The 13367-nt window shown below is 49.9% G+C and overlaps 3 protein-coding genes across 3 annotated transcripts; 1 reads left to right on the forward strand and 2 right to left on the reverse strand.

Moving 5' to 3' along the window:
- Positions 1–4537: 4537 nt before the first annotated feature.
- On the reverse strand, positions 4538–4999 carry Aud_000331 (MGMT family protein; the record flags this gene model as incomplete). Its single annotated transcript, XM_043285844.1, has 1 exon — positions 4538–4999. The coding sequence occupies one exon, from the start codon at positions 4997–4999 to the stop codon at positions 4538–4540; it is 462 nt and encodes a 153-aa protein (XP_043141779.1).
- Positions 5000–5696: 697 nt separating this feature from the next.
- Positions 5697–7489, reverse strand: Aud_000332 (dihydrolipoyl dehydrogenase; the record flags this gene model as incomplete). The annotated part of the gene is made up of 4 exons (XM_043285845.1): positions 5697–6536; positions 6608–7090; positions 7172–7248; positions 7348–7489. The coding sequence occupies 4 exons, from the start codon at positions 7487–7489 to the stop codon at positions 5697–5699; spliced, it is 1542 nt and encodes a 513-aa protein (XP_043141780.1).
- Positions 7490–10071: 2582 nt separating this feature from the next.
- On the forward strand, positions 10072–12135 carry Aud_000333 (putative MFS monosaccharide transporter; the record flags this gene model as incomplete). The annotated part of the gene is made up of 8 exons (XM_043285846.1): positions 10072–10174; positions 10225–10518; positions 10575–10728; positions 10787–11178; positions 11240–11322; positions 11377–11605; positions 11661–11758; positions 11812–12135. The coding sequence occupies 8 exons, from the start codon at positions 10072–10074 to the stop codon at positions 12133–12135; spliced, it is 1677 nt and encodes a 558-aa protein (XP_043141781.1).
- Positions 12136–13367: the final 1232 nt, after the last annotated feature.

Raw genomic sequence — 13367 nt, forward strand, 5'->3', positions numbered from 1 at the left:
GACAGAACAGGTCGGACGGACGTGTCAAGGCTACCATGTGTGACGATTTATTTTCTTGTGTTTGTCGACTCAGGATAGACTGGATGGCGAAGGGCTGCTTTCATTGACTTTGACTTGTTGTATTATGGTTCATTTATACATATCTCTTATGGTGTTCATATTCTGGATTTATAGATCGATGCACTTGATCATATTACTGAAGCACAAGATCACATGTATGTTCTCCGATAATTGACACTGCAAATATAGACTGTCTGGTCGAAATGTTTCATCCAACAGGAAAACACCGTCAAATGAGAACCAGCGAAAAGGGAACCCCTCATTGAAAACAGTTAATATCACATTAGCAATACATAAACATAACTTGGATCTACTCGCGCAGGAACAGATCACAGCTATGATATGCTCATGCTAGCATGCGTTCATTCACAGTACTTTTTTTGTGTGTAACATATCGACACGGATCAAGCTGCGGTTCTCTCGTGTCGGGCAACTCGCCCAGAATCCAGATCTCGACACGGCTATGGTTGCCTACCGCTTTTGCAGGAAGTGGTATGGTTTCCATTGGGATCATATTTGATTCCTCGTATCTCCCGCCATAGAAGGAATAAGGCACCTCAGACGGTTCGCTCAGGAGCCTTTCAAGCTTCTCGATTTTAGAGAATGGCTTCACTAAGGCCAGGAAAGCCGGACTTGTCTTTAGCTCCTGGGTTAAAATCCTGGTGTGTCTGTTCGTAGGTCTGGTGGTTGGCATTCTGGCGTGAAGAGCTCGGAGCTGTGGGAAATAGTCACTGTATGAATGGTTTTGCTCATTGTCAAAGCCCTGCAAGACCTTGAATATCTGAGTGTTTCTAAACACTGCACATAGTCATCCGGTTGGTTGACCAGTCTGATGGAGGATGCCACCTAGACTGAGCTGCACGACATGCTCACGGCCTATGAAGTCCTTTGAGTGAGGGTGCCGAAGACGAGACCCAGTTGTGAGAGGTCATGGTGTTCGGGTGATTGACTCTTGTGCCTTGTTAAGACGGCGTTGTAGTTAGCCAAAGCCTCATTGTTGCTTTGGCAACGTTTATTGCGAGCTTGGTCAAGTAATCTTTACTAAGGCACTGGCTATAGTTCTGTTGTCTTCCAAAAGTTTGCAAGACGCTACCAGTGTTGGTTTGTCTTTAATAGCACCCCTGCGTCGGATATGGTTCTCACGAACCATACCCACATCTATTGATATTTCAGGGTTGTTGCTCCGGTACTCAGCTGTCGTGAAGTAGCTGACACTCCGGAGTATGCCTCGACAACGCCATTTGTTTAGGTTAGTATTCGCCTCTTCAAGTATCTCCCGTTTGGAAGCAGATGAACTTGTCAGAGATCAACTTCACCACACTCGTGTCCACGGCGGCCAGTTTATGTTAAAATGCAACTAGAGCCATTAGCCACGGCCATCATGAAAAAGGAAAAGGAGAATATACGAACCTTTCTTAGCCGCCAGTCTAATAAACTCAAGGTAGAGATGAAGACGTTCATTTTGAAGTGACAAGTAAGTCGTGTTCGAAGATGGGCTCGCCAGGTCCTTCATCTTGGGTAGCACGGACTGGCAGAAGTGCCAGCGGAGCAATTCGTCGGAGACCACTCTGTGGATGGAGTAAAGAGAAAGAACAGCTTTAGAGTTCTATGAGTTAGAGATTTCGGCCGCGATGAATTCCGGGAAGTCTCATTAAGACCAGTCTCTAGAGTAAGTTTGTAGGCTGATTAGACCCTGGTTCCCTCGACAATAAGGCGACGGATGTCATTATTCTCTCCCAGAGTATCCCATTAGGTCCCTGACAAATGCTGGTTGTTCCTTGATCAGAAAATTCTCGTCAATGGCATGCCCTTGATTCGTCTGCCAGTAGATCTCGATGCCCTTTTTTCCGCATCCAATCACAGTAGTCAAGCGCCGAATTGCAAACAGCACGACAGCGTTTGTGAAGCTTCTCTTTTGGAACATTAGGTATTGCATCAATTCCGAAGCTCTCAATATCATCTTGGCACCATTGCTGCTGACGGACTATTGAGTTTGTCTCGGACTCATCTTCGTCCTTCCAGGCTGGGTTACCATCGTCTCAGATGGCGTTGATGCTCGCTCAGTAAAATTAGCCGGTCTGTAGCACCGCTAGTTCGTTACACTCACCTAGCTTCGCTTAATCCCATGTTCGGTATGGTGTCCCCAAACGGTCCAGGTGAATCTTACGGTCAAATCCTGAGTATACCTCTTTCACTCGGGCGGTTCTGCCTCCTCGGTTGACCCTGACCACTATCCGCGGTCCGGTCCACCGCGATTTCGAGCTTCGACCGTGCGCTTACTCATTCAAATACGGTTCAATAACTCGAATTTGGTATCCGTGGCGTACCGTCAAGCCCTGGTGTCGGGGCGAAGCATTGCCTTTCAGCACCACGCAAGGCACAATGATGAGTAGGTGCCATTCCTACACTGCAGGTTAGCACGTTTAGGATAGGCTGAGCAAGCAGGATGGGTGTTAAGGACACACAGGGATCTAATAAAGACACAGTGATCAAGTTGAGCATTAGCCATCTGTTCGGGCCTCTGTGCTGGCTCGGCTGAGGGCGAATCGATTGCAAGACATGCAAAACTGCATCAGAGAAAATGACCAGGTTGGAGGCCTTTCGGGTCGGATTGCGGATCGCTCTTGGTATTGACTATAGAACCCCTCCTCCGACCGCCAGTATGGGGATCGGAAGTTGTTCTTGACAGTAAGCAGCTCAGCCACTAGGGGTTGGACAGTCGCGATGGTGACCTCGATGAACTGGCCACGTTTGAGTGGATGGTCCTGAGGGGGGCAGCCGCAGTTGCAAAAGTCTTCATGAGATCTGGTATAAAATTCTCACGAGATTGAAGTAACAACGACCTTCTCGTTGATGATGAGCTGATCATAGAGAGATAGGAGGGAGCGTCCCCCTGCAGAACACAGCAACAGCAATATCAGACTCCAAGTATGGAGCTGCAAGACCTTAGGTCTTAATCTCATAGGTGATATTTGCCCCCTTTGGAATGAAATTCGCCCCATCATGGATAGTGAATGCAGGGTCATCACTAGCTATCTAGTTTTTCACTCTGTAAGAGTGTCTTCCATAACTTCATCATCTTAAGTACTAGTATCAGTGGACTCAGACGCAGTGACTGTCAGACAAAGGCATAGTGATTGACTCTGACGAAGCCACAATAGGAGGAGGTGCCATTACCACTACCAAGGCTGCGGCTTGGCCATGGGGCTAACATTTGGTCAGTATTTGCATCATCATTCATTCAAACGATGTACTTACATTGCCCAAGCCCTCACGGCCATGGCCACGACCCCAGCCACGAGCTCGACCATAAGTTCTTGCGCACACTAAAAGACCTTAGTAAATACAGCAAGATGGACTAGTTACAGCCATAACATACAGCAGACAGCACACCATATAGTTAAAGTCCTGCTTGTACATATAGACAGTTGCGCTGAAGATGGCCTCTTTCTCCGCAATAGTAATAATGCAAAGTGATTCGCGGAGACATGACGATAAGGGGGGAGGATAACTTCCAACGTGACAGTCTTTCTGATGCTATAAGGACTGCCCACAAAGGGTAAGGAAACGGTGCTCGAACGGCTTGTCAACAACACTCTTCGACGTTCCTTCAGGGGATATGTACATGTTCCTGCACAATTGTTGCTGCATTTACCGAATATGAGCATATTAGGACCATGCATTTATCACGGCAATTGATGAAGTCCTTGATGAGTGCAAAGCGCTCCGGAAAGTAAGCCGCAGCATACACACATGCTCGGCATGGAACATGGTCCATATGATGGCCTTCTCACTATGTACGAGACTTGGTTCAGTATCGCCTGAAGTATCAGCTTTAGCACTCAGTGTAGTGGCTTTGTCAATCGCGGTTTTCAATGCTGGAACTCGTTTACCAGCGCATTCTAGAGGTAAGGGGCTCCGTGGCTTGTTCCATAGTGGTGGATATACCAATCTGCCATCCGCTACCATCTTCTGCAAAGAAGGACACGTACTCTGTGTCATCCTCTTCTCGGGGCTCGAGGCGCGACATCGATCACCCATTCTGAGCGAGCAGCTGGGACTCCTGCCTGTCTTCATTCATTAGTTAGAAGGACTTAGTCAAGTTGACTGTTGGGAAAACGGAGCAACAAACTTTCTGTATTCTATTCAGCATGTCCACCACTCATCTCCATCTTCTCCGATTTTGTCAATTTTGTTGCTCCCCGGCGATACTCGATTGCTGATCGATGCATGAATACTCAGTCATATTCATCGCATAAGATAGGAGCCATACATGAATGCCTGACGCTGGAACGTATAGCCGAGGGTTGATACGAGAAAGACTCGAGATTGACTGAATAGACATTCGATGAAGAATAAAGAGGTAAATATCCATTCACTCGGCAATGGCATAGTCTTCACAGTACATATCCAGAGCATTCAATAAACTGAACTATCATCACTATAAGCATCAAATGTCGAACAACATTCACCAGACCTACTTCCCACTCCCCAAATCCACGAACTCCCGAAAGCACTCCCCCTTCGCCCTCCCCCCTTCATCAAACACAACTCCTTCCCCCTCCAACAACAGCCTCTTCTCAACCTGATACTTCCCTCCCAAGATCCACTCCCCCTTATACCCCCCCAACGTCCCATTCATCGCCAGCACCCGATGACAGGGCACCTCTGGCGCAAACGGGTTCGTGCGCATTGCGTTCCCCACGGCCCGTGCGCTGGAGCCTAGATGTGCCGCAAGCGCCGAGTAAGTGGTCCAGCGGCCTGCGGGCACGGAGAGGAGGGTGCGGTAGACGCGGCGGCGGTAAGGGGTTAGGGTTGGATGCAGGGAGATGCGGTGGAGGAATTTCTTGGTTTGGGGGCTGAGGGACAAGCATTCTTGTGAGGGGGGTGTTGGTGTGAGTTTGGAGGGGGATTGCTTGGTTTTGGTGAGAGATGCCATAGTCAATTTTTGGGAGTTTAATCAATATGAACCACCAGGCTCTCTTCTGCAAGTAACAAATAGCGGTGATGCGATCTTTTGCAGAGGTGGATTGTAGGTGATCATACAATGTCCTTTATGTCTTATTAATAAGGGACTCCATCAGTTGAATGTTGAGACTCACTTACTCTAGTTTTCCTGACTAGTTCATGGAGTTTAAGAAGAGTGCAAATGGTTACGCGACTTGGTTTATATGAGACTGTTTGAGTGGCTCAAGACGTTGTTCTCAATGTAGCAAATCAGAGTCCTCCTGTTGAGTCACAATACGAGCCACTGCAGAGGGGCCGACAGAACACTCATTGCAATGAGCACACTGCACGAGTTCGGCCGGTATAGAAATAAAATGTAGTGTAAAGTCTGGAGGTACTTTTACACCATCTTGACGCTTAAGCTCATAATGATATCGCAGACATCAAAAGTGCTGCCCTGACTAGGAGACAGTGTATCACGTGACCGTTCTGGAACATTTATGAAACTCGACTCTATTCTCAATGGATAACGGAAGTTATGATGATATGTCTTTTCGTCATAATTTCTCTAGTAGACAACACAACCAACATAAGAAATATAATAAGGCGAAATGCTACATGTGGTTCGCTAGCGTAGCTAGGCTAGAGGAGAAAATACAGGGCGGCTGAGCAAGAGGATTTCAGGGAGTCTAGAAATGGATGGGCTTGGAGTAGGTGGCCATGGCAGCCTCCTTGAAGGCCTCAGCCAGGGTAGGGTGAGCGTGGCATGTCCGGGCAATATCCTCGCAAGAAGCACCGTACTCGACGGCCAGAGTGGCCTCGGCAATCATCTCACCAGCGTTGGGGCCGATGATGTGGACACCGAGAATGCGGTCGGTCTCAGCATCACCAATGAACTTAACCTGGCCCTCAGTGTCGAGGTTGGTCTTGGCACGAGAGTTGGCGCTGAAGGGGAAGGTACCGACGCGGTACTTGATGCCAGCGGCCTTGACCTCGGCCTCGTTCTGGCCAACCCAGGCGACTTCGGGGTGCGTGTACATGACGCTGGGGATGGCAGCGTAGTTGACGTGGCCGTGACCCTTCTTGATGTATTCGACGGCAGCAACGGCCTCTTCCTCGGCCTTGTGGGCAAGCATGGGACCGAAGGTGCAGTCGCCGATGACACGAATGTGGGGAAGCTTGGTGCGGTACTCCTGGTCGATCACAAGGCGGCCTCTCTCATCCTTGTCAATTCCAATGTTCTCCAAACCCAGTCCTTCGGTGTAGGGTCTGCGGCCGATCGCAACCAAAACAACGTCGGCATCCAGAGTCTCCTCCTTGCCACCCTTGGCGGCCTCAACACTCAGCTTGACGGTCTCGCCGCTGTCATCACCCTTGGTGACCTTGGTGTTGGTCTTGAACTTGATACCCTGCTTCTGCAAGATCTTCTGGGCCTGCTTGGCGATGTCGGCGTCCATACCAGGTCCACCGATCTGGCCAAGGAACTCAACAACGGTAACTTCGGCACCGAGACGGGACCAAACGGAAGCCTGTGTTTCAGAAACAATCAGTACGAGGAAAATTTCGAGTCGTCCGAATTTTCGTCATCAGGTTCACGTACCATCTCCAAACCAATGATACCACCGCCAATGACGACCATCTTCTTGGGGACCTCCTTCAGGGACAGAGCGCCGGTGCTAGTGATGATTCTCTTCTCATCAATGTTCAGGCCAGGGAAAGGAGTGGCCTCACTTCCGGTGGCAATGAGAATGTTCTTTCCGCGCAGAGTCTGTTCACCGCCGTCGAGCAGGTTCACCTTAACGGTGTTCTGGTCGACAAAAGCACCGGTACCCTTAATATAGTCGACACCGTTCTTCTTGAGCAGGAACTCGACACCTTTTGTGAGACCTTCCACGGAGGTGTCCTTGGCCTTCATCATCTGCTCGAGGTTCAACTTGACATCACCCACCTCAATACCACGCTTTTTTGTGTCATGGAGGACCTGGTGGTAGAGGTGGGAGTTGTTAAGCAGGGATTTCGAGGGAATGCAGCCGACGTTCAGGCAAGTACCACCGAGACGTCCACGCTTCTCGATACAAGCGGTCTAACCAAGATCGATCAAATGTTAGCAAAGGGGTCGGAATGCGCAAAGAGAATTCATATCCACAAAAGTGTCAAGACTCACCTTGAGACCTTCTTGACCGGCCTTGATAGCAGCGACGTAACCAGCGACACCACCACCAATGATAACCACATCGTGCTCTGTTATATTGGAGTTCGAATAATCAGCCGCTGCGCTTTCTCCGGAAGCGCAGGCACCGTCTCACGGATGCCCCAGGGAAGGAACAATCAATCACTTACCAGATTCAGAAGCATAGCCGCGTCTGAAGCGTCCATATACGGACAGAGAAGGAGCAGCAACGAAGCTAGAAGGGACGGGCTGAGGGCCGGCAGTGCGGAGGGCAGCCCGCGGTGTCGCACGCGGCAGCATACTCCGGAGCATAGTGTGCTAAATGTAGAGGGGAAAAAGATACCAGGTATAAGGGAGATTAAAAGAGATAGCCAATCCTCCAGATCAAGAAAACTGGGGAGGAATGGGAGGACAACAATTGGGGATGGCAGGCAAATAGTATAGGGAAAAGGATGTTGGGACGAGGAAAGCTTTCTTGAGGTTCTGGCAGCAAAAGCTGGCGGGCCGGTATCGATACGGTATTCATCGCGTATGTAATCATCCGGACCAGTGAGCATCGGGTCAAATCGGCTATCTATTTCCATATTGCCGGCAAGTGGTGCTTGATAATAAGACTTCACAGACATCTGTGGACAAGCGATATGGTATACTGTATAAGAGCGCAGACGTCTACGAGTTTAAAAAAATACTGTCAATGGTCACATCTGTAGAGTAGATGGGGAACAATGGTGGTGTTGAGGCCGACGTCAGATGGGTAATGCAGTATACCGGAACGGACTAATCCATACTGGTCAGCGGTAAAGGTGGATAAGATCTCTTAAGGCTGCGGAAAATCATCACCACCACCACGATACCCCAGACTCAGGAGGTCGAAAGCATCGGCCGTCGCCGATGATGAACTACTTCAAGGGAAACAGGCTGACTCCATATTATGCTTGCAAATGGTTGTCTGCCGTCAGGTCCTCAGAAGTGGCGAGTCACCCTCGATATTACACTTGTTTCCGCGGGTAACGAAGAGTAATGGCTACCATCGGCGTTCAGAGGCAGCGTGCATGATAAACGGTGCTTTGCTGGGCTTGTCGAAGAATGTAGTTATCCAGGCTCAATATCTGCCCACAATTATGATTTCGGGCCCCTCAAGAGGCAAGGCCGGTTTCTAAGCGCCAATTATCGCAGATGGAGAGTATATCCATTGGGGCTAGTAACCAGAAATCCTCAACTCCAGGGATGAAGCAGGAGAATTTATAATATCATGACCCAGAGATATGATGAGACTGACGAAGCGCTCGAGCTGGCTGTCCTCACAATATATCCCAGTTTAAAGTCCGACTCAGCGCAAGTCTAGGTTGGCGTGCGACCACAGACGTCGAGGCGTCATTTTGAAATTGTTAGGAGCATTATGGGATCAGAGCTTCAGAGTTCTGACTGACTGCGCACCTGTAACCACTGGACACAGAAGGTGATAGCATCCGAAAGAATCATTCACCACTGGGCCACGGTCATGATTCACTGCTCCCAGTTTTGTAGGATCGATCCATTTATGAAGTCACGGAGATCTGTAGTCCGTAGTGGAATCGATCCCTGTATAACGATTTCTCTGGATTCGATGCTAACGTAGTCGGGTCGTGCTTCATTTATGCCTGTCTTGTCTGTTGTCTCTGTACGAAGAAGGATTGTTGCCTCAGGCTCCAAAGGCATGTGCGTCAGGCCTAAGACTTTTCGTCTCCCATCTTCATCATGATAATTTTATGGATTTGGCCGACTTGAAAGAGAATATCATCAAAGGGTTGCTTCTAATCTCCTCTACGTCCTTGGCATCGTCATGGTCCCAATCAGTAGCATTAGGTCCTCTCAAGCATCCCAAACAGGCATTTCCCAGGCTCACAGTCGGGCCACTTCCGACTCTCCACCCAACGACCCCAGAATTCTCCCCTTTGCGCTCCCCGCAACGCCGACTCCATCCCGACTCGCCAACACCATTGGATAGAATGTGTCTTTAGCCCCAGGTGAAATAAGTCATCAATCTTTCCAAGGAAATGATAGCCAAAGAACCCTCGTGTGAGCCCGTATAGACTACCTATCTACAGGCTACAACGGCACAACGGTTTCCCATTAACCGAGTGTGCTTTAGAAACAGACTTCATCGCCTAGGGTATCACACTGACAGCAGCCGCTCTATGCTTCCAATGAAAAGTGCAGATTTCATCGAGGCTCTCAGCTTCTTGTCGAATGAATTCTGGTGGTATACATATTGTTAATGACGCACATTGGACTTGGCTCCGAGTTTCCTGCCATCTGCATCAGACTCCTCCCCGAACGCCTTACGCCCCCCGATCCAGTGACCGAATGCGACCATCGTCTGGCGCCATTGTGCCGCTGGCACATGCCCGGATTACCGATTTTGTTCAACCCTCTTTTGCCGGTCTATCTCCAAATCAAATCAACCAGGTTCCCATTCCGACGAGTCATAGTGCGTGTTTCCTTCTCGAAGTGGGGAATACGATCTCTTCGGCCATCTTTTACTCCTCGACCCCAGGAGCCAGACCTCTCCCACTCGGGATGTAACCAATTTAGTTGCCCTATAGAGAGCTATACTCCAATTCTTTAATCGGACCTCAGCCGATCCTCATCAGGATGATCGTCCTCCGCCGTCTCTTGCAGACCTGCACATTTAAATGCTGTGTACCACCCCGCAGAAAAGAGGATCTCTCAGACAATTGTGATCTCGCGTCGTCCACTCTCCACGGCGGGTTCATGCTGGCGTGCTCATCGTCCCTCAGGCTATTTTAAGCGCTCGAATCGTGATCAGACACACCTATTGTGTCTACTGCCCTTGGGGCGTCCGTCACTTCACTTGCAATTCTCCAGAGTCCATAAATTACCCTACCGTCAAAATGAGTGACCAAATACCATCATGGAATATTGTACACAAGCTGGAGAAAAAGAAGCTCCTGATTGCGATCAATTGTGTTGCTGCATTGTCAATCCTCTTCTTTGGTTAGTCTGCCGCGTAGCATCATTAACGCCTTTACTGATCAGATATTCAGGCTATGACCAAGGAATGATGGGCGGAGTAAACAACGCCAAGGACTACATTGATCTGATGGGTTTTGGTTACACCGAGATGAAAGATGGCCAGCCCACTCCAGTTGTCACAAATAGTTTGTTGCAGGGAGGAATTGTGTCCGTCTACTATCTCGGAACGCTCTGCGGATGCCTCCTTGGTGGATGGATTGGAGACTCTATTGGTAGAATCAAGACTATTGCTTCGGGCGCTGTGTGGGCCATACTCGGCGCCGCGTTGCAATGTTCAGCACAGAATCACAACTGGATGATTTGCGGTAAGGCGTCATACTCAAGATCAATGGATAACTTTGCAGTGGCTGATCAAACTCAGCCCGATTCATCAACGGGATTGGCACCGGTATTCTGAACGCAATCGTGCCGGTCTGGGCTACGGAGACTGCCGAGCACACTTCTCGCGGACAGTTCATCGCCATCGAGTTTACACTCAACATTTTCGGTGTCGTTTTGGCGTATTGGCTGGAATTGTGGGTGCCCTACTCCTCTCCCACTTAGTCTGGAGGAGCCGTTTCTAATATGTAATAGTGGTCTATCTTTCATCGATGGCGGGAAATCTCCCTTCCGTTGGAGGTTCCCAATCGCCTTTCAGATTATCTTCCTGCTCGTGTTATTCGCGGCCGTTTGGTTCTTCCCAGAGTCCCCAAGATGGCTAGTCAAGGTTGGACGGGAGCAGGAAGCGCGCTATATCCTAGGTCGTCTCCGTGGCAGCAGTGACGATGACGCAGTCCGAGCCGAAGCCGAGTTCCGTGACATCCAAAGCGTGGCGGAGCTTGAGAAGACGATAAACCATAGCAATTCCTACCTCTCCATGCTTTTCGGTTACAAGAGCGGGAAGTTGCACCTGGGACGCCGTGTGCAGCTGGTAATTTGGCTGCAGATCATGCAGGAATGGGTCGGCATCGCCGGTGTCACAGTTTGTATGTCGTTGCCCTGCGTCAAAACGCCTGTATATGATTTCAGCCTGACTGATGTGTCCAGATGCACCGACTATTTTCAGTATTGCCGGGTTCGATTCGATGAAAAGCCAGTGGATCAGCGGTCTGAACAACATTTTCTACATGGTCCGTCCCCATCATCCCAGAACTTCAGACTTGTGTCTAATTGCAATTCTACAGTTCGCGACACTTATCTGTGTCTTCACTCTCGACCGTATTGGCCGTAGGTGGACCCTCTACTGGGGATCCGTCGCCCAAGGAATCGCCATGTTTCTTGCTGGAGGCTTCTCCAGGCTCGCAATCAATGCTAGGGAGGCCGGAGATGTGAGCAAAGCAAGCTCATACGGTGCGGCCGCCGCCTCGATGATCTTCATCTTCACCTCGGTCTTCGGCGCCACATGGCTCACTGGTACTTTCAACCTCCTGTCTCCACTCACCCAGGATGTCCGCTAACATCTCACCAGTTCCATGGATCTACCCCGCAGAGATCTTCCCCCTAGCTGTCCGCGCCCGAGGAAACGCCTGGGGTGTGGTAGGATGGAGTATCGGAAACGGCTGGCTGGTCAGTGTTCCACAATCCCTCTCTTAGCGAATATCAAACTGAGACATTCATAGACCCTCCTTTGCCCGGTGATGTTCAGCTCCATCGGCGAAAAAACCCTGTACATCTTCGCCATCAGCAACGTCATCACGATCCCCATGGTCTGGGCTCTCTACCCGGAAAGTAACCAGCGGACGCTGGAGGACATGGACCTGCTTTTCGCGGCTGAGACGCCCTGGGTGTGGGATGCGGAGCGGACCTTTGCGCTCCTCAAGGCTGAGAACCCTGGGTATATTGAGACGGCCGGTCGGAAGAACAGTCTCCTGGATGCCGAGGCTGGTGCCGGTAAGCCTGCTGCTCAGACTACACAGCATGAGGAAAATGTCTCGTCTGAGTAGACACCCCCTGGAATGAAGACCTTGAGCCGGATAATGCAAGATGGGTCCCTTGGTCTGAAGACGAAACGCCGGCTTATTAGTCCAAGATAACGGATCATGACTCGTCTCAAGGATCCATCGCTTTTATACCCCATTGAACGAATGAATGTCAAATAATGCAATAAAAACCAATCTAATCCAGAAGACCAAGACCAGAAAGTACCAGACTCGAGATAAGAACTAGTCTACCTCCTATAAGCACATCCCATCCTTCCCCTACCCATGCACATCAACCCACCCGGCAACGGAGGCCCATACGGCCGCCGACACATACATACCCGTGTCAAACCACGACAACCCCGAAACCCGCCACTGGGAGCACGAGTTTCCGTTTCATACGTACGGCTGCAGGTGCAGGATTGACTGCTCTCTCTTGCTCCGTCATGATGCGTAGAGTGAGTCAATTGCTGATGATGGTGGTGATGATGGTGCCTGTGCTGCTGGATGTGGGCGTGACTGTGACAGGAAAGATGGGGCGGATAGCCCTCAACGCAGTGGGCTTGCGCTGTGCGGTTGCAATGGCTTGTGCTGGAGGTTTGTTGGTGGTAGTGGTGATGGTGATGAGCTTGGCTGTTCAGCTCGTGCAATCCTTCGGCTAGAGGATGAGCATGGTTCAGACTGTAGCCCAGCGTACATATTAGTGACTGTACATTGACTGGCAAGAGCACTATCAAGGCCAAGTGTGACCCCGGAAGGTATGTACGCACATGTGCTGGCAGCCATGTCTACCTCTTGAAGTAGCATGGCAACAAGCTCCAATGCCGTGAATGTTGGAGCCAAATGTCGAAAATTCCGTGTCGCTATCGTCGGTGATGACCTCTGTCTCTAAGCCTCGACGGTTCGCGAGGCAATCTTGCCCGTCAATACTTGTATTATACGGATATGGATTGTAATTGTTGCCGGCTGGGTGAGTGCCGTGCTCGACGGTGTGTCGATGGACATGTTTAGACCAACTTGATGAACGGATAGCCATTATGGAGAATCAATGAGCGATTATGGATGGATAATAAGCCAACTGGGTGGTAGACGATGGGTTTGGAAACATGCGCTGTTGGCACTCAATGCTGGGAGCTACAACAATTTATGTGCTAGTGCACTGTTTGGGCAGATAGGGGTCGACTTCAGAGGGAAATGTAACCCTTTACGCGATCATGATAGCGACTGTGCCTAACAGGACTCGTCGTACAAGGTAT

Source organism: Aspergillus udagawae (genome assembly GCF_001078395.1).
Source record: "Aspergillus udagawae IFM 46973 DNA, scaffold_1, whole genome shotgun sequence".
In the NCBI taxonomy this organism is placed as follows: domain Eukaryota; kingdom Fungi; phylum Ascomycota; class Eurotiomycetes; order Eurotiales; family Aspergillaceae; genus Aspergillus; species Aspergillus udagawae.